Source organism: Chaetodon auriga, chromosome 18 (genome assembly GCF_051107435.1).
Source record: "Chaetodon auriga isolate fChaAug3 chromosome 18, fChaAug3.hap1, whole genome shotgun sequence".
Taxonomy (NCBI): Eukaryota; Metazoa; Chordata; class Actinopteri; order Chaetodontiformes; family Chaetodontidae; genus Chaetodon; species Chaetodon auriga.
Genome location: NC_135091.1, coordinates 14,221,740 through 14,248,473, shown reverse-complemented (window position 1 = coordinate 14,248,473; position 26,734 = coordinate 14,221,740). Strand labels below are relative to the sequence as shown.

The following is a 26,734-nucleotide window of genomic DNA, read 5'->3' as shown; positions in this document are numbered from 1 at the left end:
GTAATCCCAACGACAGGTTTTTATGGATTTTTTAGATAGATTTTTCCAGTGTTCTTACGTTTCTCAATGTCCACACTTTGGGCTGTAAATTGCTGTTATGCATCTCCACTTAACGTACTGGAAATGTGACCGTGTCACACGTAGCAGCTCAGCCTCTGCACACTTCACACACTGTTCAAATGCACAGAAAGGCCGAAATGTGTCACAACCAGCTAACATGCCTGATCTGAGTGTAGCAAAATACAATTCCTGCTCATCTAGATGTCTCACTTTAGTATCAGGATAGTGAAACCATAAAGGCGTCATTAAACCGATAGACATGGACTTGACAACTGTGCCAACGTGTTTGTCTAAAACAACAACTGAAAGTTTAGCTGTTGATGCTGAAGAAGGGTCAAACAGTGAGCTTAACAGATAAGGCAGAATCATATGTTTGTTTTGAAGTCTAAAGCTTTGAAGCGACATTAATATTGATAGGTACGGACTGAAGAATCCTACAGCATTCAAGCAGGTTCATACACACTCACACAAAACCCACACACAAACACACACACTGTGAAATTTGAGAAATACCTAACAAAATATCCACCATTTCTAATCCAATTTGGTTTGCAAACTCCATTTTCAAAGCACAGCTCCTCTGAATGGGAAAGAGAAGATGATTTCATTATAATGCATGCTGTATTGGTTCCAAACCCTGCGCCGACTGTTCAATTCATCTCCTCAGCAAAAAAAAAAAAAAAAAATTGAAAAAAAAAAAAAAAAAAGCTGACGGCACCATGGAAATCTTTTCATCTAGCAATTCCCAAGTGACATTATCATATTCAGTTTGGTAAAGGGACAACGAAAACAAAACCTGCGTGTCAGATTTAAACACAGGAAATTGAATGTGCAAAACACTGTGATGCCTGCCGAGCTGCACACTGAGGGGAGAGACGAGTGACACGCGCCTCCTTGACATGATCTTCCTCCTCGCGCTTGAAATCAGTGTCGGCAGGCAGAGAATCCTGTGTCTGACGCGTGTCTGATACAAATATTACAATCACGTCAACGGTCTCACAAATTCATACAAACATCGCTGGGAATTTGCATTCGTTCCCGTAATTCCATTTTTCTTATTCTGCGAGGCACGGCCTATCAATGATGTTGTGTATAATTCAATAGTGCTGGCATGGAAAAGTGTGGCAATTAGCAGGAAATTGCGTGCAGCATATATCTGTGACCTTTATGGATATGAACATAATACAAAGCATTACCTGCAACCCACGTTCATTTCCCATTTGGGCTCCGCTGTACATCACAGCGTACCTCAACTACATACATGCCGAGATTCAATTTCCTTAAAGCCAACACACGCAGTATATAAGGTTAATGAGACAATACCGAGTCCATGGTGGAAGCCACTAAGTAAGCATACAGTATCTATCTAACAGAGACGTCCTTCGATCATGCATGTCAGGCAGCGAAAACACCCCGAGGCGCACTTGTAGTTATATCTTGACAGTTTGAAAAGGCTTTTGTGTCTCTGCGACATGCTCAGCAGAGTTGGTAGCTGCTTTTTAAGAAAGCATTATCTCTCACGCACACACACGCGCGTATTTCCACACATCTGCGTGAGGCATTGTGCTGTCACAGGTGATAGCGGATAAACATTTGGATTAACTGCCTCTTCCTCTTTTTACATTCCTCCGGCTCGAGTACATTCTCCTCTCAACTTAAGGAACTCTAACAGAGCCGAGCACTTACAACAACAATCCCCGACCCGGCCCTGCTTCACCGCTAAGGCCAGGTTTAATCTTCTTCATGAAGTTGTCTGTCAGACCAACAAACACAAGTCATTCTCCTCAGCTGCTCTTCATAGTTATTTCCTTCTGTGGTAAATGTTGTGAATAGCCACACAGGGAGTGTGAGCCAGCTAAACGTATAACTGTCAGCGCTCTGGAAAAACATGCCGGTCGCTGAAGGCTGAATAAATAGTTCTCCGCAGCACTTAGAGTTTTTCTTCGATGACAGGTACTGTATGTATGTGTGAATGGTGTACGGGCCTGCCTCATTACAGAATCCCCCACTAGCGAGTGCATGATTACAATGGTTCAAAGCAACTACTGTATGTATAAAGCATTAATATGGATGACTGGTCGGCCTACTTTTAGAAGAAACTGGTCAGCAGCTTTTAACAACTGAGCTGAAGAGTCTCAATTAAGACGAAGTGAGACAAAGAAACAAGGCTGAAACACTGGGCTTCTAAAATCAGCAGATAACGTTCGCAATTTGATTTAGTTTCGTTCCGCACAGTTTGGGAGCTCCTCTCATTAAGTCAACTGAATTTACAATACATACATGCAAAGGGGCATTTCTACAAGCAAGTTTTCTGTGTAGGCCCCTTTATCAGCTATCCACCCACCACCACCACTGATACATCTCAACCTTCTTCTAAACTACGCTTCTCAAGCCGGTAGTAAATACAGCATACATTTGCTCATTAGGGAGGCAGCTGCTCCAAGTAGGCATGAATTTTAAATTTGCTTCAGAGGCAAATATTAACCTGCAGTTCATGGAACAACACGCCAACGTTACCTGCAGAAAACACTAAGTTGGGCTGATGATTTTGGACCTTCTCGGCTGAATGAGATGCCCCACGGCCCATGCGATCCAGCCACAATACAATGTGGACTGTGTGCACTTGGGACGGAATGGGTGGGCACGCCGTCACAGCGAGTGAGAGAAGCTGGACTCAGATGTGTTACATCATTCGCCCTTTTCTTTTGTCCCTTTCATACTCTTTGGAATCCACTTCATCACCTTAAATCTAACTGATGACTGACCGGTCAAGTTGAGACCGCAGTGAAAGGGGCGAAAAGAACAGCGCATTGTTTTTCTCAGGCTGCATCAGGAGTATTAAGGTAAGTTGTCCTTAATAACCTCAGCTGGTAGAAATTAAGCTTTGCTGTGTCTGCTGTGAACCTTTCATTGCTCCCATTTATGAACTGTGTATTATTTAACTATAGAAATTGAAAGAACATTAATGAATACATGGACCTTCATACATGCCTTCATTATAAATACTGCTTAACAGATGCACAGCTCACAGGGCTGCTGGTATTTGCGGCTCTGGTTTACGTATGAAATGCTCCAAAAGGTACTAACACATAAAAGTCAGACCACGTCATAAAAAAGAAATGAAGTATTCTCCGTCTACTTGCATATTTATGATTAACAAGTCCTGGACTGATTGCTGACATAAGAGAAGAGGAGATTACAGTCCACCCTGACCTGCCTGCTCATGCTCCACTTTTTAATATCTATGATAATACCAGCACACCAAGGAGACTTGCTATATTATCATAGTGATCAGAACATGTCACCACCAAGCATCAGAGCTAACATCAATTTCATTTTCATTAAACCAAACATCACAGCGTCTCAACCACCTCTTTCCCTCCCTGTGTTTAATGTTGTGATGCTCTCATCGCTGGCACACAGACTGAGATCTAGACTCCACAGATCTTAACTACTAGTTAAACCTGAGCAGAGATGTCTGATTAGATCTCGGTGGTCACCTTTTCGTTCCCTACATTTCCCAGACTCGGGGTGACTCAGCCTTCCCTCGCTTCCGCTCGGAGCTGCAGTGCACGTCAAAATAGCCACTGCCGCATATGTGCACTCATGCATATTTCAGAATTGGTTCCCTCCCCGCCTCCTCCACATTCAAACCTCCTTTCCTGCAATTTTATCTGACCATAAATATTGAATAGCAAGTAGGCATTCCTGTAAATCGACTACATTGGTGTACGCGAGAGATAAGTGAGCATTACTTCCCCTGGTTGTAGTAAATTTTGCTGGACAGCTGCAGCGACTAAAATGGTGCTTGTTCCCTCATGCATGGGAGAGAATCTCAAACCGAGGGTATTCTAAAAGGGACTGTGGTGAGTGTGTGAGGTGAGAAGTGCAGTGTTGGGAGTGTTGTGATGGCGCGCTGTCACTCTTCCTTCCCCATTCCTGATAACCAATTCATGGCAAAAGTCATATGAATCTTTAAGGAGGGCTCTGCTTGGAAACAGAACTTTCCCATTTACTCTGGAGGGAAACACTGTCTCTGACTATTGTTACACAGCCTCCACAACATCATTAATATCTTACAAGGGTACGTGTGTATACAGTAGGAATTAGTGCATCTGTATGCAACGCTGTATGTACAGTAGGGGGGACACAATATCAGAGACACGTGTGCACTGCAGTACAGTAGGCCTGTAATAAACATTAATGTACGTTTCTGAGGATGACAACTGAGACAATTTGACCTTTACTTCCACAGTCCACAACAAACACTTCATAATGACTGTAACACATTCAAATATTTTAAGATACACTAAAATAAATAAATAATTTCCTCAAATTTTATTTCAAACACTGAACACACACCAGCAGTAGTAAACATGGACAGCGATGCTGTGGATAACTTTTAGCAGGAATTTGGGGCCAGCTGGAAGTGCCGTTAGCAGCTAATTAAGGCTGTGGCTAAATCAGAACTGTTAATTACATGGCAAACTCACAGGTTTGACCTATAACATGCAGCGTCTTGAGCATCATCTGTGATGTGAGAACGTCAGATTTTCATACAGTCAAAGAAATACAAATATGAATAACAAATGAAATCCTACGGCACCACAAACCTCTTGAAAGCACTGTCAGTCACAGCGGTGCCCACGATAGATGGCAGCAGAGGAAACGGAGCTTGCATCTGGTTCAAACCTAATTTATACGACTTCACTAACATTCAGGAGCTGAGAGCATTAGGGCAGCGAATGGAAAGACGTGGCTCAGCCCTCTGTCTCCATCACACGTCTCTATTTCCACTGCGGTTAATTTTGTACTTAAGTGACTTTGAGAGAAGACTAGGTTTGTGAAAGTTATCCTGCCTTGCTGTATCTGCAATGACACAGGTATAAAAAGTGCAGTGATTCACCTGACAAAATGAGTTATGGCTCATCAATGTTTTAGAGGTTAGCCCCACTGCTAGCTTTGCCTTGTGTTACCTGCTCTTCTCTGGAGCTTTACTGTCAGTGCTCAAGTCATCCTCTTACATGTGCAGTCGGGTTTATGGTGCCACGGGCAGATATGATACAACTGCATGTTTAACAGCGAGTCAACAGGAGAGGGACAGGTCACACACGACACACACACGCGTGAGGCGCATGAGTGCACAGGCAGAATTTGGGTCGGATCTGTGGTATTACAGCGGTGAGCTGAAACCTCAGAGTCTTGTATCGTTTTCTGATATGCATTGGTTAGCCTTTACACCCCTGCATCCGAGCAACTGATGTATGGTTGAAAGCTCTGGAAAAAGGTCAAGAGCTGAGCTTTCATGCTAACCTTTATGAAGCACAATGTTCCATTTTTGCTCATTAGGCGCCAGCTCAAGCAAGGAATCATCAGCACAATAAGCAAAATATAATCACACATCTCAGGCACCGGTGTAGAAAATCCAGCGTTATTTTGAAAAACACTGCCAGTATCACAGGCGCTGGGGCATAAAACACAAGTCAACCTATGCACAAACAAATTCTGAATGAATTATTGATGGATTTTGGAAGCTGGTTTCCTTTTATCAGCATCAGAGCTTCCTGTCATTGAACCTTGACTGTTGCAACACGCACAAGGAGTAAAACAACCAGTGTAGGGACACTTACAGGAGCTACTTTCTTCAAGGTAATATCAAGAGAAGAAAACCAGGTTCTGCTTGCGCTTACATTTGCATTACATGGCTCCTGTATCCTACATGTATTTTACCTGACAGAATGCATGCAGTTGACTGGTGATCCAGTGGATTTTTAAGGCATTCCTTTCGATTGTTACCCTACATTTTACTTTATAGTTCCCGTGTTCCTTTTCAACCACAAACTGTGGAGATTGTGCCTGCAGCAAGCCTGTATGATTCTCCATAGCTTTAATAGCCTGTGGGAATAATGGGTGGCCTGTACATGAAAAGCGCAGATAATCACACAAAGAGAAAAGCCCTGGTTGAGGCCTTCTTCTACAGAGAGCTCATGTCACACGGCAGGATTACAATACCACCTCTGGGGAGCTTCTTAGCAGGGCAAAAGTACACACAGCCCTCACATACTGACTATGACATGCACGTACGTAGGCTCATAATGACAAAGACACAATGGCACCACTTATGTGCGCACACAAATGCAGTGACACTGCAAGAGAAAAGATGTTTGAATATGCCCCCCCCCCCCCCCCAGCTCTCTCCAGTGCATTCTCCCTGCCTTTGTCTGGCAGAGAAGAAAGACGTGTCTCACGCCGCTCTCACTCTGAATCATTATCCTCCTGTCTGCCCATCAGTCCATCTCATTTTTCAGTCAGGCCTGTCTGTCTTTCTCTCAGCAGGCATCGCACTGTGCTCTCCATTCTGTCTTGCAGAGAATATCAGCATGTGAAGCCGTACTCATCTCTCAGAGCCAGATGGATGTCTCTCTAACTGCCACTCTCCTCTGCCTCATCTGCTCCACTCAAGGTTAAACAGAAAAAAGGACAACGGGCATTAGCACGGTTCAAAACACAAGGCATTCGCACGCACATCCGTGCCGCCATCCAAAACACCTTTAATTTTCCTATTATCACTCCATGCATCTTCACATTAGCCCCATGCTTCAGCACCTTTACAATATCATGACCACTCACACATATCCATCTTTGGTGGGGAATGGGTCCTAAATGCTGCTCTCAACCTTCAGGCTGACCTCCAGCTTTAATTTATGTTGAAAAACATTCACATGCACACACAGGCGCTGAATGCACAAACAAAACAGGCACGTGCGGATATACAGGCACACTCGTATACATATAAATACATACACGCACACATGCACACACACACACACACAGACAGACAGTCCTTAGGGCCGCAGCCCAAGAGACTGGCCTGTCAGTGCCAGTTCTGGCCATCCAGTCATTAAATCTGGCATTCATGAATGGAAATATATTCAGCTTTGGACCAGAATTTATTCCAAAGCAAATTTGATAAGGGTCATTCACATGTTGATTCACATGCTGACAGCCAGGTTTTTACAAGGCATGTCATGATTGTTTTCTCCCCACCAAACAGTCTAAATATAAACAGCGGGGAGCTCACACTGAAAAAGATTGCATTTTTGCTTCTCTATAAATAACAGCAAGCTTCCAATCAAAGTTACAAAATGTGGATGCAGCGAGTGTGTCTGACTTTGTGTTTACACTTGAGTGTGTGCACGCTTGTGGGTGCGCGGAGTTGGTCGCGCCTACGTTAGCAGGTCGGAGTGATGGATGTCTTCAGTGTAAAAGCGTCACACCTGAATTTGTCAGGAACTCCTGGAGGAATGGTTGAGAAAATCCGACGACAACACAGCGGCGTTTGATTTTGAGTCTTTTTGATAGCTACTGCAATGCTCATTTCTCGACATCACACAGAGGGAAAACACATTGCTTTAGCAAAAAGACGGGAAGCACATGCACGAGTCAGATCGTCTGCGCAGGGAGACACGAAAACAGGCCAGCTGCCCATTTCAACACCATCTACAGACAGTTCTGTCTCAATTCACCAACTCTCCATTTGAGAGCTGCCGACTCATATTTGATGCCCAACAGAAGAAAGGAGGAAACAACTAGCTTTGCATTGTCGCAGCAGATATATCCCAAACTGGTGCGTTTGCGGAGGACAGAATGGACTTAAGTGGTCAGGGGAAAGCAGGGTATTGACCTGCATTTGAAGACGTGTTGCGGGTCCTTAATCCATAAAAGGATCTTGTCAGCAGGGTGATGGGATGCCAGTAGCCTGCTGGGCTAGCTGTGGAGACGGCCAAGCCCTGGAAGGCAGTCTGGCTGGTGGGACAGTATGGCCAGAGAAACTACCATCTGCTGGGGAGAGATGTGTGTTTTCACACACACTGCCCCCTTTGGCAACAGCAGTTTGAGAGGGCTTCTCAAGGACTGGAGAGCAGGGTGAACAAGCTGAGATGAGGCCACAGGGTGACCCTACAAATCACTCAAAATGAACCCGGTGCACAACCAAACCCATTGGTATTTCATGTACAGAGAATATCAGTGTGTGCTACATACACATGCACAGACAGATGAGTGCATACACTTGCAAACTCTTCATGGCCACACATAAACATATGGAACAGCAACCGGCAGAGCATTTCTATTCTCTTGATTCTGACCAAAGACTGTTTGTGTTGTACAGTCGGAATGTTGTGAAAATTAAAAGCATAAGAATATATGTGAAAATGTAATATTGTATCTTCTCTCTTTTTGTTGCCTCTCTTTCTTGCACTCACACACACACACACACACACACACACACACACACACACACACACACACACACACACACACACACACACACACAGACAGACAGACACACACGCACAGAATGAGGAGCCACTAAAGGTCTGCCTGTGCTCTAGCCTCGAGCCTGGCTTATCCTCTTTCAATTTTCCTTTTCTCCTCACTTCAAAGTACTGAATGTTTTGTCAAACACAATTAAAAGAAATACAATATTTGTCTGGAAATATGACAATAATTTTAATTAAAAATCTGGCCAACTGGAGAAGCAGCAACATGTGAGATGTAGGAGAGAATTTCTGCACAGTTACATTATAATTTAGCCACAATGAAACAACATCAGGAAAGAGATCCAGTACATTCATTTCATTTACTGTATATGTTGCATTATACTGATTGAAATGCCAAAGATATGTTCGGGGTACACTGTCTGTAAACTAAAGAGGATGTTAATTCTTTAGTAAAGAGAGACAGTAAAGTGTCTCACAAATCTGGGTCATAAATCTTTATCAAAGAAAAACAATTTAAAGGTATTTTTTAAACTCCATTGACTCTCCACAAACTGCAAAACACGTCAGAGTACTTCCCAAGTATTAGTTTAGTCATGCCTCAGAAGTCTGGCTGCTTTCTTTACACTGTCTTTTTATGTTGGGCTTCGACAAAAATAACAGAACATGCGGAGAAGTTAAAATCAAAGCTGAAAAACATCACTTTGTTTCTAAATACACATATCTGAAGAAATCCATGGTGATGGAAATTTCCTGCTAATGGCTGAAATATAGCACATCCCAATCCCAACCCACCCACCCTCCCACCCAGCCCTCTTAATATGGAGAGATGCTGTACGCTTATTTTCATGCAGCATGCCACTCGGGAACAGTGGTGAGGAGGGATCAGTTGAGCAAACAATGGAGAAAAAGGCTGCATCTCCGACATGGTTTGGTTTGGAAAAGCTGGCTGCCAAGAACAATACAATTAATATGTAGACTATGTATGCATACTGACATGTAAACAATTTCATAACTGTGAGTATGTCGGGCATATAGCATATAGTTCCACCCTGTTTTTCATGGCTGCTGCACTGCTTAATATTCAGCAGGTTATTAGGGGGACAGATCAAATCCATGATATATTTCCATAAACAATGCCGTCTGCTGAAGTAAGGCTATACCTCCCCACCCTTGCATTTGCGTCAGTGACAGCTCATCAGCCTCGGGAGAGCAATCCTGATGCCATGCTGAGATGTGTGATAACACGCTGAAGCCTGTCCCAGAATTTATAGCTTGTATAGCATCGACAGCGCCTGGTCCAAATTCATTTTGACAGCAGTGGTGTTTGTTGGAGTTTCCCATCAAACGGTGATGTCATTCACGTCTGCCTTCCTTTGTAATTGCGTTTACTTTGATCACCAATTCTGTCAATGTCCAAGCAAAATTGATAGTCATTTAAGTATGTCGATCCAAAATTTGCACTGTTGATTAGATGTCATCTATACCCCCTCACTCTGTTTTTAAGTGACTACTAAACAAATAACTATTGATCTCACAACTGCACTGACATGACTGACTGTCCATCAATCTCACGAGAACGTTCCCAATATATTTTCTGTTTTTACTGATCCTTCATTTGCTTTGTCACGTATTGATTGATGAGATCATTTCAGCATCCCCGCATTTAGTTTTAGCGCGCCTTTGCTTTCATCCCAAATTCACACTTCAAGATGAGTCACTTGTCAGTTAATTTATTTAGCCCCCCTCCCCTGTCTGATTGCCTTTTCTTTAAACATCTAAAGTAAATTACTGAGTCGCACAGACACCGGCGATGGCTTTTAGGCTTTAGGACAATATCCAGTGCTACAGCGTTTATCATGAAGATCAAGCAAGAAGGATGTGATGACTCATGTATGCAGAAACTTAACCAACAGACACATCCTTAAACAAATGAGTTAGCGGTTATTTGATTAGGGCAAAGTTAGGGAAACAATGTGCCGACTTGGACTTCGGTATCTGGAATGATGGAGCCAAACAGCAGCAGCCTGCTACTGAACTGAATTCTTGTTTCTCATGCAGCTCTGCACTAATGGCTATGGACTCAGCATGGCATTTAGTGAAGCAGAATAATACATAATCTGTCCTGTTTAACTTTTAGCGTACAGACAATGCTTTGCAGCCTTAAATGGGACACTTCAAAGTGTTTGCATTTGAATATCATATCTAAGGAAGATGTTGAGTTTCTTTCTTTCTGATATTTGATCCCATATGAGAACCACTGTCAGCTCCAGACGTATGGCACGTCAGTAAGAGCGAGATATTTATTGCAGCGATTGCCTGCATTGAGCGTGCTCTGACGTATTTGCTGCCATGGTACACCTGACACCTTCTCTTTGATGTAAGCCTCTCGATTCTTAAGTCCTCAGCTATATGGGCACTTTCACACAACAGAGAAGGGGTTTATCTGTCAGGGGGGCCATCAGAAATGATTTGTTGATGATTTGATTTTCATCCCAGGGAGCATATGGCTGCATAAATAAATGCTCCCAAACAGGCTGAGCACTGAGGCGACCTGATGATGGAGCTGTGGCATAATCTCTGAGATGAAAGGAGAAAACTCTTTGAAAAACTTTCTGAGCCAATCTGCTAAACTCAGATTCAAATGTGTCCCATTTTGTGCATGTGTGATGTTCTCTGCAAAGTTAAAATTCACATTTGGATCATCCCATGAATGCTGTTTTGTTTGTCAGGCTTCCACTAATTAATGCGTCTTTTCATTCACCTGCAAGAGTTTCCTACAGATTCACAGTCAGGGTGTTGGAATCGTCTGTTATGTCACCGATGAAAGCCGAGTCACACACCACCTTTAATCCTCCAGCTTAGTAATAGCACTCAATTTAAGAGTATGAAAGTCGATTTCCCCATGCATCATGTCGCATCTGTGCAGGTTGCATATCAAAACAGCTTTTCTTTGTAGATGGTAAAATTGCCTGTCTTGAGTATTAACCTTCAAAGCATTTTTTGGCCTTTTACTGTACACATCACGTGCCTGGTGATAGGTTCACTTCACCTACTACGCATCCACATTGACAGAGAACTGTGAATACGACAAGCATGCAAAAAATGGTGATTTGATAACAGTTATTTCTGTAATGAGCTACAGCAAGATCAGATGCTCTTCTACCTCTGGTGCCACTCAGGTGACAAGCAGCTTGGAAAAATAATCTCCCTGATAATTGGCCAAACAGGCAGCAGTGGCCCTCAGCCTGCTGCTCTTGATAAATAGGTGTTAAGCACTCTTTCTATCCGTGCATTTTAATTGATTTTTTACATTTGCCTAAATGTGAAGTTATATAAATAAATTCTAGAAACAAACACACTGTAAAATGGTCACAAAGTTAAATCAAAGTACTTAAGTGAAAAAGATATAAAAACATCTGCATACACCCTTTACCTCCCTTTAATTGTCTACATGTCTACATCTAAAACATGAAATAATCGTATCAATAAATAAAGAATACAAAATGAAGGGTCAGTGTTAGCAGCAGCAGCTAGGTGGTTCATTTGGCGTTACCTCGGCAACATTCTGATTGTATAAATGTTCTCAGAGAGAAACACTTCCTGTCTGGTTGTTACAGCTGACAGGAGCTAGCTAGCTAGCCGAAAGTTGCTGAGTTTGATAAAATGATGACAATCACTGTCATGTCACGGCAGAATAATGACTTTTAATAATTTTCTACATTATTTCACAATTTATTTGTTATTTAATATATTTGACTTTATTAATATGCTAATTTAGTCTCCTTTATTTATGTAATACTGAACTCTCATGCAGTCATGCCTTCTCACCTCGCACCACGATGGTGGTGGACTTCTTGGCCGGGTTTCCCACGTTGTTGCTGGCCACGCAGCTGTAGACCCCCGCCTCATCTGAGGTGATGGCTGGAAGTGTGAGCGTACCCCCCTTCACCACGCTCCTTTGTGGCAAGCTGTCATTACTGCTCACCCAGGTGAGAGTCGGCGGCGGCTCTCCACCTGTGGTGATGCACACCAAAGACACCGTCTGGCCAGGATTCACCACGATAGGATCCTCCACCAGCAGCTTGATGGACGGGGAGGCTGTGGAGGAAGAGCGTGCAGAGTCTCAGAAAGACTGTCATGACAGTTACAGGATAGGTCAGTTGAAAGACGGCGCACCACTTTTTCTGTCTGTCTCCATGTCTGTCCTACATTTATTAAAACACTGAAAGGAAGAATTTTTAAGCTGAGGGTCCAAGGAAGTTGAAATCATCAGGAAACATGTTGATTCTTTTTGTTTAGGCTGGTTTATTCACACATGTGGTCAGTGTGAACGAAGCAGAACTCAGAAGCAGACTTCATTCATATTAGATATGGTGTAGGTGCAGATAAAGTACTGATGTCTGTGTGTGTTTGTGGGGGGATGGATGTTTAGAAATCTATGTGAGCAGGAATGAGTGTGTGTCTGTGTGAATGTTTATGTCTGTGTGTAGTTCCATGTGAATTGGGACATTCCAGACCCTTTGTGGGATAAAACACAGAAATCTGTACAGTTGTGCAATAACACAAAGCTCCATTCTTTATCCTTAAATGGAAACCCAGAGTGCTACCAGATGTTGAGGTGCTCACTCCCAGTAAGCCTTCGAATCCTTGAAGCTCATCCCAAACACATGAAACGGATGGATGGAATGGATGAATGGAAATGGATTTAGCCTTGAGCACAGTACCAACTTATAAAATTCTCTGTATAAAGCATATAGTCGGGGTTTCACAGAATAGTCGACTATCACAGCCACTAGTGAACACTGTGCATCGTTGTACATTATTCGTTTTAGATTGTGGTTTTAGCACGGTACAGTAATAAAGCAGTGCAATGCATCTACAGCGGATGTGCAGCTGGTGGCGCTGTGAGGCGCTGATGACAAGTCAAAGCTGTCATGTGCAGTGTGGGGCGCTGCAGCAGCAGACAGGCAGCAAGCACAAGAGGCAGGAAGAAACATGGCTGTACATCCCAGTGCTCGGCTACAATCAACAGCCTGGATTTACTTTATAGAGCAGACATAGTTTGAACAATCGTTTTTTACATTATGCCATGTTAAATAAACACAGTTTAAGGTATTTAGAGAAGGAAAGACTCCTACTATCCCGAAACCAGCCGCACTGCTGCTACAGTCAAACAGTATCTCCAGTTTGTACAAGCTGGCTGGAGGTTTAGTCCAATCAGATCCAGGATCATTTAAACACAGTTAATTGAGCACTATGCTATTCCACCTACGCCAAGGTCAATTAGTTAACCCTTTACTGCTATATTTGAGACCTTTTTGATGAAAATATATCTCCTGCTCTTAATTGACTGCTCAGCTGCTTTTTGGGAGTAGTTGATGACTACTAATATTCAGCAGTCGTGAATGCCGTACTATAAAGACTATTTAAAAGTTGGATTTAGATGGACCGATTATGATAATAGACAAAACATTTTAAATGTGATTATGTCAGGTCAGCAGGTCATGCAGAAAAGTCAAGAGTCTTAAGAATACCTGTCTTATTGGTGAGTCTGAAGATAACACTGCGGTCGGGGATCCCACACACATTTCTGACAGAGGCGATGCAGCTGTAGTTTGCGTAGTCCTGAGGACGGAGGTTCTTCAGCTTCAAAATCTTTGTTTCCCCCTGCAGCTCAGACCAAACCAACACTGGTATGCAAATGTGTGCAAAAATATCAACATAATCAAGTAAAAGAAATGCAAAAAAGTAGGTACTAGGAAGGAGATGACAAAGGCCAAACAGCTCCAAAGAAAGGTCAAAGAGATGAATATTCATACAGTTTTAATGAAGGCAAAAATGAAAAGCAAAGGTGGCCGAGTTCAAGAATATTACTGTAAAATGCACGAAAAAAGATGGTGGTATTTTTCAAGGAAAATAATGTGTCAATTTGTTCAATACCAATCAGCAGACTACTCTTCACTCAAAGGCCCTGCAGTATTTTCACCATTCAGCTCCAGGGATATGAAGGGCCCGGGAGGGGATCCCTCCAGAGGAATCTCACTGAGAACGTGTGTTTGCTTCCAGCCGGCCCGTCAACCATGAGCCCCGCCCACAAGGCTACGATGAGGATGTGAACGTTTGATCGGCCTGACTCCAGTGTGTGGGCGTTGGGTTGGAGGTGGCAGATTGAAACATGAGTCAGCCACACGCTGCGCCAGTCTACGCAACATGACAATCAACCCCGTCTATCAAACCTTTTCATATCCAGTGAGGCTCGTGAATGACTTAATTTTATTAGATTAGCCACACACACCCAACACTCCACTTCCTTTCTCTCTGTCACCTCCTCTGCTTGGGAGCAGATATCAGGAGATGAGGTCCACAGTATTCAGAGTGCACGCTTTACTCACAGCAGGGGGGGGCAGATTGGAAGGAAAATCTATTTAGAAAATGCAAGGGGCAGAGAAAGGAATGGAAAGGACAAACACATTAAAATGAATTGGACTCGGGGATTGATGGCTATATTGATGGAAAGACTGAACACTAAAGTATACAAGAGCCTCAGGAACGGGACTTATGGCTGCTGGTAAAGGGCAAAGAAATCTTGGAGAAGTGCACCGTCACTGTCAGGTGAAAATCATTTCTTGGACCACTTTATTTGAAGGGGTGTGCATAAGGGTGACATGACCCCGTCATAACCATGACATGACAACTGTCATAAAAATCCCTCCCTGGTCAGTCTTCAGTCTTATGCACACCCCTTCAAATAAAGTGTTACTGTATTTCTCCAGATTTATGTCTTATGAAGGATTGAATGCTCGACTTTGGGAGCAAAAACCAACTCGATGAATATAAAGTGCATGGTGGTAAAGATGGAAAGGAGGGCATTCTCATGCTAGCAGCAGGGAGATGCGTTGACTACACGGGGGCCGAGAATAGGAGTGAGATAGCTCAACAAAAGAGCTGTGGAAAAATGCCATTCCGAATATAAATGTGATGCGTGCATCAGTGGGGTGATGAGCAATATGTTGCTAACAGGGAATTTAAATGGTTAGCTCCTCAATATCTAGACAACATGCTCAAACAGAACATCGCACTGCAAGAAAACACCATAAATATCAAAACACAGAACTACGATAAAGAGGGGAAGACAATCTGACGAGAGATGAGATATGGCTCCATTATACCTTTGATAATTGTGCTATTCTCTGGCACTTTGCAGGGAAAATTATGTAGAGAGAGGTGGAGGAGAAGGTAACAGGCAGCAGAGAGGACAGGGTTTCTACAATAAAAGCACAGCTCTGGGCCTCACTTAATGATGAACGTGTTCTGCGTGCTTGAGTTTGACGTGCCACCACTGCATTTCTATAGTATCAGTGGGAATATAAAAAACATTTGGCATACTGAAAGGGGTGCCGGAGAATGAAGCCGGAATGAAGAATAATGGAGTGAGGAAGGTAAAGAGACGAACTTAATTCGCAAATCTGCCGGGCCAAAATGAAGGCCTGACTGCATTCTAATGGACTCAACTTGAGCCCGTAGGCTCGATTTTGGTCAGTTATGAATTTGTAACTCAATTGTCTGAGTATGTTTCAGGCAAGTTCAGACATATTGTTGAAAAATAATGTTATTAGTCATTTCTATGAGCAAATTACTAGGAGTTTAGTCAGGATTTATTTGGGGTTGGACTCACACAAAGCTAATCTCTGGGTTTGGGTTGCGCTCAAATTTCCAGACCCAATTAAAGCTTTAATAGAGGGCAGGATGAAGAAGGGAGGGAAGGAGAAAAGAGGTATGAAGAGCAGGACGGAGAAGGAAAGAGTGTCTGATGAGGCCCAGTTATGCAGCTTCTTCAGCCTCCTTTGCCCACGCCATTAGTTCCCAGTCATCTTTCTTCATTTGGCCAAACATCAATTTCACTTCCTTTTTCCCCTCTCTCTCTCTCTCTCTTTCTCTCTCTCTCTCTCTCTCTCTCTGTGTCTTAAGCCTCTTTTCCTCTCTCGCGTGTCTTTTTCTCTTTCTCGTAGATTTCCATTCCCTCTGCCGCCCAATTCAACATAGAAAATCCCTCACTAGTGACAGAACAATCTGAATCAGGTCTTTGTTGGCAGCACAAGATCCTGTTTTTAGAACAAAAGCTTCTCAATTTCCAAATTGTAAAGAAAATCCAACTGATTGTGCAGAGAACTCGATCTTTCTGTGTCGGCAGTTTCTCATATATGCCCGTAACTACGTGAAACTGGGTAAGTGAGACTCATGTTGCTCCTCATTGGGCTAATGAGTGCAACTTTTACTGTCCCACAGCACAGCAAGGGGTGGTATTCGAGTTTGGGGTGGGGACTGTGAAACAAAAAACTCTTCCTGTACATAAAGGCAAGTGAAATAGCACCATTATTATTACAGTATTTCATGTTGCAATATGTCACCTTTGCAACAAGATGCCGTGTTGATTCATTAATTAGCATCTGTGGCTTACTCATCTCTGTTGTGCAAATGCAGGAAGACAGCGTGTTGTTTTTACACTTCTTACTCATTGTCATCAGTGGTTGAAGGTCATCATTTACATACTTGCAGCGTCTGTTTAAGGCCTGATCATCCTCCATATACTGAATTATAGTGCATTAATGTTGATTACTTGTAATAATAATAATAAAACTATCAAACATGATAAGACCAATCAAACACAATCTTTTTGTTTTTGCACAAATGCTCTGCTCTCTCAATCTATTGTAACTGAAACGTTAGCAAAAAAAAAATTGTCTTTACAAACGGAAATTAGCAATCATAGATTCAAACAACCATTGTAATGCACACACCCTCTCACAGTGAGAGAGCATTGTCTCATCAGAAACTGCTCTGTTTCTACAAATGATAGCCCCCCCCTCCTGGGGTGCCACAACTGGTCATGAAAGCATCTCTTAATATGAGAGAGCACTGTCTGAAAGAGCTTCAGCAAATTTAGCTCCTGATAAACACATCTTTTGCTATGCTTTCAGGAAGCTGATAATGGCTGTTTCACAATGGTTGTATCAGCCTATTTGTCCTTTCTTTGTAGTGCGCGGAGGGGGGGTTAAAGGTGCGTGTCTTCATGATGGAACAACATAAAGCACCAACACAACAAAAGTCCTCAACTGCCATATTCCACTGATAACAGCCAGAAGTCTTTACTCTGATAAAATCTTTCTTTTGCATCTGCTATTCTCTCTGATTTGATCCTTTCATCCACATCATGTTGCCTCTGTCTTACCTGAGTGAAAAACGGCTCATAGATCTCCACTCCCTTGTCCGAGCCCTGCGTCAGGACCTCTCGCCCGCGATGCCAGCTGTAGCGGACGGGCGGGTTGGAATTGGCCACACAGCGCAGAAACACAGTCCTCTCATAGTAGAACTGTTCCTTAGCTTCTCCTATACTCTGGTGCACCGTCACCACCGGGTCATCAAGGTCTGCGAGAGGGAGCACAAACAGGAAGGGGGACGCCATCAATAAACACTTTTCCGTGAGCTGTTCAATTGACGAATGAGTCGAAGACATCTCGGATCAATCGATCACCACAGACCACATTTCACGCAGAAATATGTTTTGGCCTAGCTGTGGCAAAAGTTAGAAACATATCAGTGATCACAAATACAATCTCCCTTTGACGGTCCTTACTGTGGTTAAAGATCTGACCGGAAGGGTCAGAAATCTCATTGCATTAGGAGGACCACCTATCAGCATGCACACAGGGGTTGATGTGTGAAAGGAGGTGAGAAGACCTCTGCTTGAACCACTTAAGTCAATAGGATGCAGCCCAAGGGCACATTGACTTCCCAGTCAATGAGCGAGCCCTATGTGTTCCAAGTTGCACTCCATTGAGAGCTTCAAACATGAGCGAGGATGACAAATACTGTGCACAGAATGATGTTTGATGTCCGTCACTTCAAAGAATAATGTTTGGCTGGCCTCCGCTCCGATTTAGGCACTCTGATTTGACACATCTGTTACTCTACCCCATTTCCCAGCAGATCTGAAGGAAGTTTTACTCCAACGCGAGACAGTTGGTTATTGGAGAAAGCGCTTGTGGTTGATTAAATGGATTCAAAGTTAATCATCTTACCCGGCTATCGCATTAAGCCTTGGCAAATGGTGTTCATCATAGCTGTGGTGTCTTTTAGCATGCTAATACTCCCCTTTTAGATTATGTCCATTTGCACGCTCAAAGAACGTGGGGAGCTCGCTGCTTCCCTTTCATCTTCGTCCGAGATGCAATCAGTTTTTAGCGCGAGCAAAAAGGCAATTTAAAGGGAGAGGATGAGAGGAGCTAATGCAAGTTATCCCTCACGCCAAAATTCTAACTGATAAAGGCTGACCTTTATCATCGTATTAATGAGAGAGTTAGTGTGTCAGCGAGTGATCAACAAGGTGGATGATTGAGTGATTGAGAGAGCCAGTGTGTGACTATGTGAGTGAGAGAGTGCATGCAGCCGACAGTAAATGAATAACCAAATCTTTAACAATTATAAGCCCCCATAGAAAAACTACACACGCCTTAGGTATTATTAATGGATGAATTCATCGCTTTTAATCCAGTAGCGGTGGCCCACCCCTGGATTTGCTGAGGATCAGGTCCTAATCAAGGTGCCTGTGGGCCACAGTGCACAGCATCCAGCCTCAATGCACCGGCCAGAGAATGCTGATTCTTCAGTTTCATTAAAGACATGTTCTGCCCTACAGCCCCTTAATCAAAATCTAGCAGCGGTCAATACTTCATCCAGGATCCATTACAGTGTCTCAGGTAAGAGCAATTACCTTTGGGGGGTTGGGGAAAAACAGGGGAGGGGGTGACAACGCTCTGGAGAAGACAGAGCGATTGCGGTGCCATTTTAGAGGAGCAGATTGCTCTAAGTAAATACACTGATTCATTATAGAGGGGGGGGGGGGGAGTATGAATCCTACATCTTATCTCTGGCTCTACCCAGCTTCTCCCTCATCTGTTTCCTGCTTCTAACAGTCAATTTACCAACTGTGGCAGAAATGGAGTGATTCATTGACAGCCCTATCTACCTTGGGATAACACGTGTCTTTGAACGTCAGACCCGATAGGAGGCTGTCTTCTTTTTTTCCCCCCTTGTGGTGACAAGAGTGCGAGGGTGTGTTTCTGTATGTTTGTGCATTAGGTAAGGAGCTATTAATAGGGCCGGAATGATATGCAGAGAGGAAGTGTGTGCTAGGAGCGCAGAGATAAATATGGAAATATGGAAATGTACGCACTGGATTAAAATTTGAAAAAATTCCACCTCCACCATCACTCTTTCTCCCGTAAGGATGGTGTGTTCGTGTGTGTGTGCGTGTCACTCTTGTGCAATTAGCTTCTGAAGTCACGCTTGACTGATTGTGAAGCTTAAATCCCAGAGCCCAGAGGAAAACTGCGGTGTACAGGCCGCCTGCGCCAGAGTTGTTAGGGTTTGTAATTGCAGGTTTATGGGTTCACAGGCCGGTAAATCTGCCCATGTACAGCTAAACGCTCCAGCGAGCTAACCTTAGCATCACTCCTGCTCACTTCCACCAACCAGAACAAGTCTCAAAGCTCTGGGTTTCTCTGATATTAAGACACGAGGCGGCATGACACACGAATGTGCAAACACCGGGCGTATTGCGTGCGTGAGTCAGAGGAGCTTTCACAAGACAAGCAGAAGCAAAAAAAGGGTATAACACTCGGCTCATCACCAATCTCTTTATCTCCTCAAGTGAGAGCAGTTTGAACAAAACCTGAAGATGCTGATGTTCCCGTTTGAGAAGCAGAAAGCTACTTTACAGGCCTACCAAAACATTTGTTGGACAAAATAGGCACAAGTGAGTTGTTTGGATAAAAGAGAAGATGAAGATTAAAGAAGGTGCTTCATTATCACATCAAACCTTCGCTGCCTCCTTTCATGTCCCCCCCCCCCCCCAAAAAAAAGCACACCTGCACGAAAAATTCACACACATTACCTCCTCCACCTACCTACACCCAAGACACACACACATGCACGCTAACATCCTTGTACAGACCCACACACACCTCTTTTGGGCTGTCTCTCGGGTGTTAATCTAATGCCAGTTTTTTTCTATTTCTTTCACGGCTTTGATGTCTTTCACTCTGTCCGCCTGATCTGCCGAAGTCACCCGGGAAGAGAACACCTATCAGGCTCCCAGGCTGTCAGCCATGAGCGACAGAGGCCTGCGAATAATTTCACCTAATCACTGTCCCAGCTTGATTACCAGCGGGAGCCGCTGACCTGAATGACATTTCAGCAATGTCTTTCATGAGTAAAAACAGCCTTGTTATGTCAAAGATAAGCAATTTGCTTTTATTTCGTGCCAAGGGACAGAGAGACACAGCGGGAGGGGGAGAAGGGGCCGTGGTTGGAGAGGAACAGACAAAAGGAGGAAGAGGAGGGTCGAGAGCATGTAGAAACTCCTAATTTGCTCCTATTGAGATTCAGGGTTAATGAGGTGATGATACTGTATAGCAGATGTCTCCTGCATTTATTCCAAATAAGGGTGACTTGTCGTGGATTTTTGGGGGAAAAATATGGGCATCAGGCATAAGCGATTAGAGGAGTTATTACTTGGCAGCCTGCCCTGCGAAGGACCTCACCTTCAAGCCTCTTTATTAGGACCTGGACTTAAAAAGCAAATCCTAATAAGAGGTGAATTTATTTTCTGGCTCTTTAGACATTCTCCAACCAGATCAAATGTCCGCCAAAGGCTCATGAAAATAGTGGAGTCTGTGTGATTTTTTAAAAATATCACTGGTAGCTGCTTTTAAATAAAAGCCACACATAAATAAATACATTTCCATAACGGGCAGTGAGGATTAAACAGGAGATTCAGTGCCTGAGATATTGGCACTGCTGATGCACAACGTGCACGACCGATGTACTGTAAGAGGAAATTGCAAACAATATGCAACATCAGTACACAATGTGTAAACACACTACATCAAATAAGACAGCACGAATAAAACATGATATGGATATAATGCTGAATGGTGCGCTTTGATGCATTTCATTTATGTGGGTCGAAAGGTTAATAAGCCATATTGGTGATATATGACATCCATCTCATGCGGAGGCCTCTGATGGAATATGTGAATCCAGCATGTAATTTACTGTCAGAACATTTCTTTTCCCTCCATCTCTCAACCCCCTGGCAACAGTGACCTCTATCTCATGGCTACACTCCACAATAACTAGCTGCTGCTAGCTGCATCTATTTGGTGTCAGTTTTTGCATTACACTAAAATGCGATCGTGGTGGCGGATGGATGTGTTTTGAGGGTGGGCGAGGGCACGACGCATCCATTTCTGCAGTAAGTCCACTCTGATGATGACGTCTGTGTAACAGAGATATCTCAGTAAACTGAATATCATTCTCCCAGACATGAGATATGAGCCGAGCGGCTTCATGTGCAGTCGGAGGGATGAAAGGAGGGAGAGGAAAGAATTGAGGAGGAAGAGGCTCATTCAGTCGGTGTATGGTATCTGAATGTGGCAGAGTAACACATTTTTATGCTGAGAAACACATAAACAGTGTCTGGACACATACAATAGGAGAGCTAAGTGCATCTCACCACATGATCAAAATGCCAATGAACATATCACTGAGGGACTGTTTCTCAGGCTGGAGCAGTGACCTCCTGCAGTCTCTGCTGTTTGCCTATGAACCTCACAGAAACAACAACTCTCTTGAAAAAGTCCCACACGACTTGTTTTCCATAAGTCTGGCTAGCTGTTTCCCCCTGTTCTCAGTCTTTGTGCTAAGCTAAGCTCAGCAGGTGCTGGCTGTGGCTTCATATTCACCATACAAGCATGAGAGTGCTATTGATCTTCTTCTCTAACTCTCTGCAAGGAAGCAAAGAAGTGTACTCTCCAGAATTTTAAACCTTTAGTCTGACTGGGACATGGAATTTCTGATGGTCATTTCTGGTGGGTGACTGTGTGTCAGTGTTATTAACGGTATATCCTGTGTTTTATTCAGGATACTGAAAGTATTATATATATATTATGCTATACAGTATATCTCACACACCTATGGGTGTTATTCCACACTCTACATCTATTTTAACATAACAGGCATTATTTCATATGAAGTTTTACATTTGACACACTCAAGCAAAACCTCTAACTGTTCACATGTAAATGAAATCTGGACGGTGTATAAAACCACTATATTAAGGCACCTCAGCTAAAAAGTAATCCTTAACTATACTTCAGGTAATTAAAAAAAACTTGGAAATAGGTCTGTATATACATATGTAAGTACAGTATGTATACAGTATGTAAATATAAACATATTTTGATATGTTTCGATAATGTGGCTTTATACACAACTGCACATGTTTGCTGAACCAAATGATGCCTCAGCTATAGATTTATAAATAAATGGATGAGCAACAACTTCTCGAAGTTATTTGAGGACAAAACTGAAATCCTACTGGTTGGCCCTAAAACAAAAATGGAAATGCTGTTAAATAATGTGGGAAAATTAACTCTCTGGATTAACTCTGAGGCTACAGGCCTTGGTGTTCTCCTAGATTCAGATCAAAGCTTAAAGTTTCACATGAACAAGGTGACGAAAAACTGATTCACACCTTCATTTCAAGATGACTCGATTACTGTAGAACCGAGAGGAGAGAGCACACCGGCTTCCTGCAGCATTTAGAATTGATTTGAAGGTCCCCGTCCTTGTATACAAAGCCCTTAATGGGCTAGAACTAAGCTACATTGCGAATACCCTTGTTCACTATTTGCCCTCAGGGATGCAGCCTTTGTCAAATACACCTCAAAGGTCTGGAACACAACTACCTACAGACATCAGGGAAGCAGCTGAATGCTTTCAACAGAAAATGATGATGACAAATGATTTTGTGGATTCTATGTGCGCTATTTTTAACTTTATTTTATCACTGCTTTTCAGTGGGTTTTGTTCTCTATCTTATTTTCCATTAATTTACTATCCCTGTTTTTATGCTCACTTTATGTTTTTGTTTTATGAGAAGCACTCGGTGCAATGTCTTTACAACAGAGACATTTGTTTGTCTCTGTTGTAAAGCACTTTAAGCTGCTTTTCTTGTATGACAGGTGCTGTACAAATAAAGTTTATTATTAGCAGTGTTATTATAATGATAACTATTCAGCTGAGAAGATGAGTCATCCTTGGAAATGTGGATATATGAACATTAAATGATTTGGCAAAGACAGATTTTTGCATTTAGAGGTTATAGCTACAGAGCCTATGTCTACAATCCTGTAATTACTAATATTACACGCATTTAAGGCCCTTACTGCGTGTTTTTTTAATAACATTGATGAAAAATATAGTACTCAAAACGAAAACAATAAAAGAGAGATAACAATGTGCAAACATTGTTCACATGCTTTTGGAAATGCACCTAATTAGCCACTTCTGTAATGAACTGCATGTCACTGGCATTTACCATTTCTTAAAAAAACAAAAAAATAAAAAAATAACAAATGAATCAGTGTTTTTGTTGTGGTTGCATCAATAGAACAATAATGAATATCCAAAGCCTTGTGCCACATTAATAAAAACATTACAGGTTTATTAAGCTAGGCAGCTCTGTGTGAGAGTGTGTCTCGGGTACAGCTCATTACGACTCATAACTCCAAATCCAGGCTTTAATATTTGAAGTTTGGAATTGAAAGTTAATCAGTGGGTCAGTTGCGAGGGATTTTAATACACTGTAAAAGGGGCAGACATTTGAGACCGGGGATTTTGTAAAGGCTGCTCTTCTGTCTCTGCCAGGAACACAGCGAGGGGGGAGTTTGGACAAGTTGGGTTAAGGTTTGTAAAGGGCAACACACCACCCTGCCATGGCTGCTGTTTGGCATGCCTCTGTGGTGCTGTGTAACGAGTCCTGAATTATTCATTAAGCATTTCCACATTCCTGCTTTAACTTGAACTTAAATTTCTTCTGGGGGAGGGTGGAGAAAGCTTCTTTCCTCTCTCTTTCCCTATAAAATCTTCTTTACTTGACTTCCCCACCCCCTTACACACATACACACACAGTCTCCTTCTTCCTCTCTCTCTTTCTTGAGCCATCATAGGATGTGCATTGAGCATTAAGGTAATGGCAGCTAACTCCCTCTCTGAGGCCACAGTCATCAGGCCTGGTTAAGTGTAATTACTGCCAATTAAAGTAGCAATGCAGAATAGAGTCAATGGAGCGATAGTGAACGATAGAGCATGCTGGAGAGTAGCCTGTAAATGGATATAGAGGACAATGGTCTTGTTAGTATTGCAAGAAGATACTCTAATGTATAGTAAAGTGGGCTTGTGCCCTCGAGCTCCTCTGCTAATGTGTAAAAAACAAAAATGATTTACATAACATGCAGTATGGATCTAAAAAGCCATTTTATTTGTACTATAAACAAACCTCCAGAGCTTAAATATAGACGTTTGATTGCTCCTTTTCCCTTGAAGTCAAAACTATGCAAATAGATGATATTTAAGCTCAAAGAGTGGCTGATGTTACCCTCTAGCTAGATGAAGTCATCCTGCTCTTTAACTGTGCTGTTTAAACTGTTGCTTTAAGAGCTGGAACAGCCCACTTAGGACTGCTGCACCTCCATCTTCCTCTGTGACAGTGCTTTTCCAATTATGCTGTCTGTGGAGGAACACTGGGTGTCTGTAGATGTGTGGACAAAACCAGTGTGTGTGCGAGTGTGCACGTGGACAATGTGTGTGATAAATGGAGGGGCAGACGTCAGCAGCCTCACAGCAGAGCCTGCAACCCCTCACTTCCTCCCAGTGATGGAGATGAGGAAATAATGAGGCCCAATTCGGCTGTGTGTGTGTGTGTGTTTGTCTGTGTGTGTTAGGGGTTGAGGAGTAATGAATCTCCTCTTCATCCTCTCCCTTAGACGGTGGTGTCTGCCTCAGCCCATCTTCTCTCTAATTCATCTCCCTAGAAAACAAACAGGCCACAGAGCACTGATCTAAACAACAACGCCTAGAAAGCCGCCATTCTAGTTGGAGGCAAAGCACCAGTGACATGATGGAGTCCTTTTCTGGTTTCAGCCTAATGGCCATCTCCTTTGTTTGGTTTGGACAGAGCAGCCAAGGTTGGGAGATCCTTCCTTAATGATGATTTGAAAGCATTTTGTGCAGGAACAAGTGTATCTTAATAGCTTAAGAGGGATGTGTTGAATACTGATGTTGCATTGTATCGAGGAAAATAACAAGATATCATTCATTATTGAGCAGCCTCGTTCTCGACAGCAGGCTGGCTTCCAGGTGGCTGATGCTCATCTGACTGCTGACGTAATGTCTGATGTACAAGCACATGCTTATAATTGGCATTTAAACATCCTGACAAACATTGAATCCCCAACAGTAACCTTGTACTGTAGCAGCAGGTGAGGACGTCACATCCAACCGACAGACCTCACATATTTCTATGTGTCCCTGCCCTTCTGGCCATTACGTCAACTTAAATACTTTCTTTAATGGATATCCAATTGGCTCACACTTTACAATGATCTCTCATTGCGTTACGTCCTGTTTCCTCAGAGATTACATACATATTACATCAAGGGAGAAACGAGGACATTTTACAGTGTCTTGAACGCACGCCTCCAGCGTTCTCTATGATACATTTCATACCACTATTACAGACTTCTTTAGCTTCATCGCATATCAACCTCCCAAAAAAAAAAAAACAGTAAACAACCATTTCTTGTCTCCTTGGTCTTCTTTAGTAATAGCACACAAACCAAAGCTCTCCATGATATTTGTTTAAACAATATCTTTCAGCTGATTTTGCCTCAGACCGTTTCAAAACTTCTATCCTCCTGAGACGTCTTCAAACAACAGTGTATCATTCACAGGCAGTTAGTAAATACTTTCTTTCTGCTCATTAAGTGTCTGTTTTTATAAATGAGTACAGCCCGACATCAGCGTCATCATTATTCTTCACCACTCATAATGCACAGTCAGATCTTGTAATTGGGATATTGTTGTCCGTATCCAAATCACTGGTGAAAGCAGATAAATAATAACTAGCTGTCAAGACATCATCTCTGGCCTTTACTCGCCCCGAGAGAAAAGGCTAAAAAACAACAAACAGATAAGAACGAAATTTGGCACGAGATCATCACATTAGCATACACAACACAAACACGCTGTAGTACGTTTTAGGCTCCTGATGGGGAGAAAAACAGAGGCGAGAGATGAGGCTGACTCCACTACTCTGATTAAGGGCCCCTCCCCAGAGCAAGTCCTTGAAAGAGTAATGGGCAGTCGTGAACTGGCTTTACCTCCATTAACCAAACCAGCAAACATTTACATAATGTACACATAATGTGCTGATTCATTCTGTCCTGATTCAAACAAGGCTCAGATAACTCTCCGTGGCTGTATCGCAC

The 26,734-nt window shown here is 42.8% G+C and overlaps 1 protein-coding gene across 4 annotated transcripts in view; it reads right to left on the bottom strand.

Annotated features, from left to right (window-relative positions):
- LOC143335976 (MAM domain-containing glycosylphosphatidylinositol anchor protein 2) overlaps positions 1-26,734 on the bottom strand; it is a 159,215-nt gene that overhangs the window by 65,622 nt on the left and 66,859 nt on the right. For 2 of the 4 annotated variants that reach the window (XM_076755712.1, XM_076755714.1), the window contains exons 4-6: positions 17,572-17,768; positions 13,877-14,015; positions 12,171-12,440 (exon numbers count right to left, since the gene is read on the bottom strand). In XM_076755712.1, coding sequence (XP_076611827.1) covers positions 12,171-12,440; positions 13,877-14,015; positions 17,572-17,768 — 606 coding nt within the window. The remainder of the gene's footprint in view (positions 1-12,170; positions 12,441-13,876; positions 14,016-17,571; positions 17,769-26,734) is intronic. The other 2 variants (XM_076755713.1, XM_076755715.1) reach the window with 1 other exon arrangement.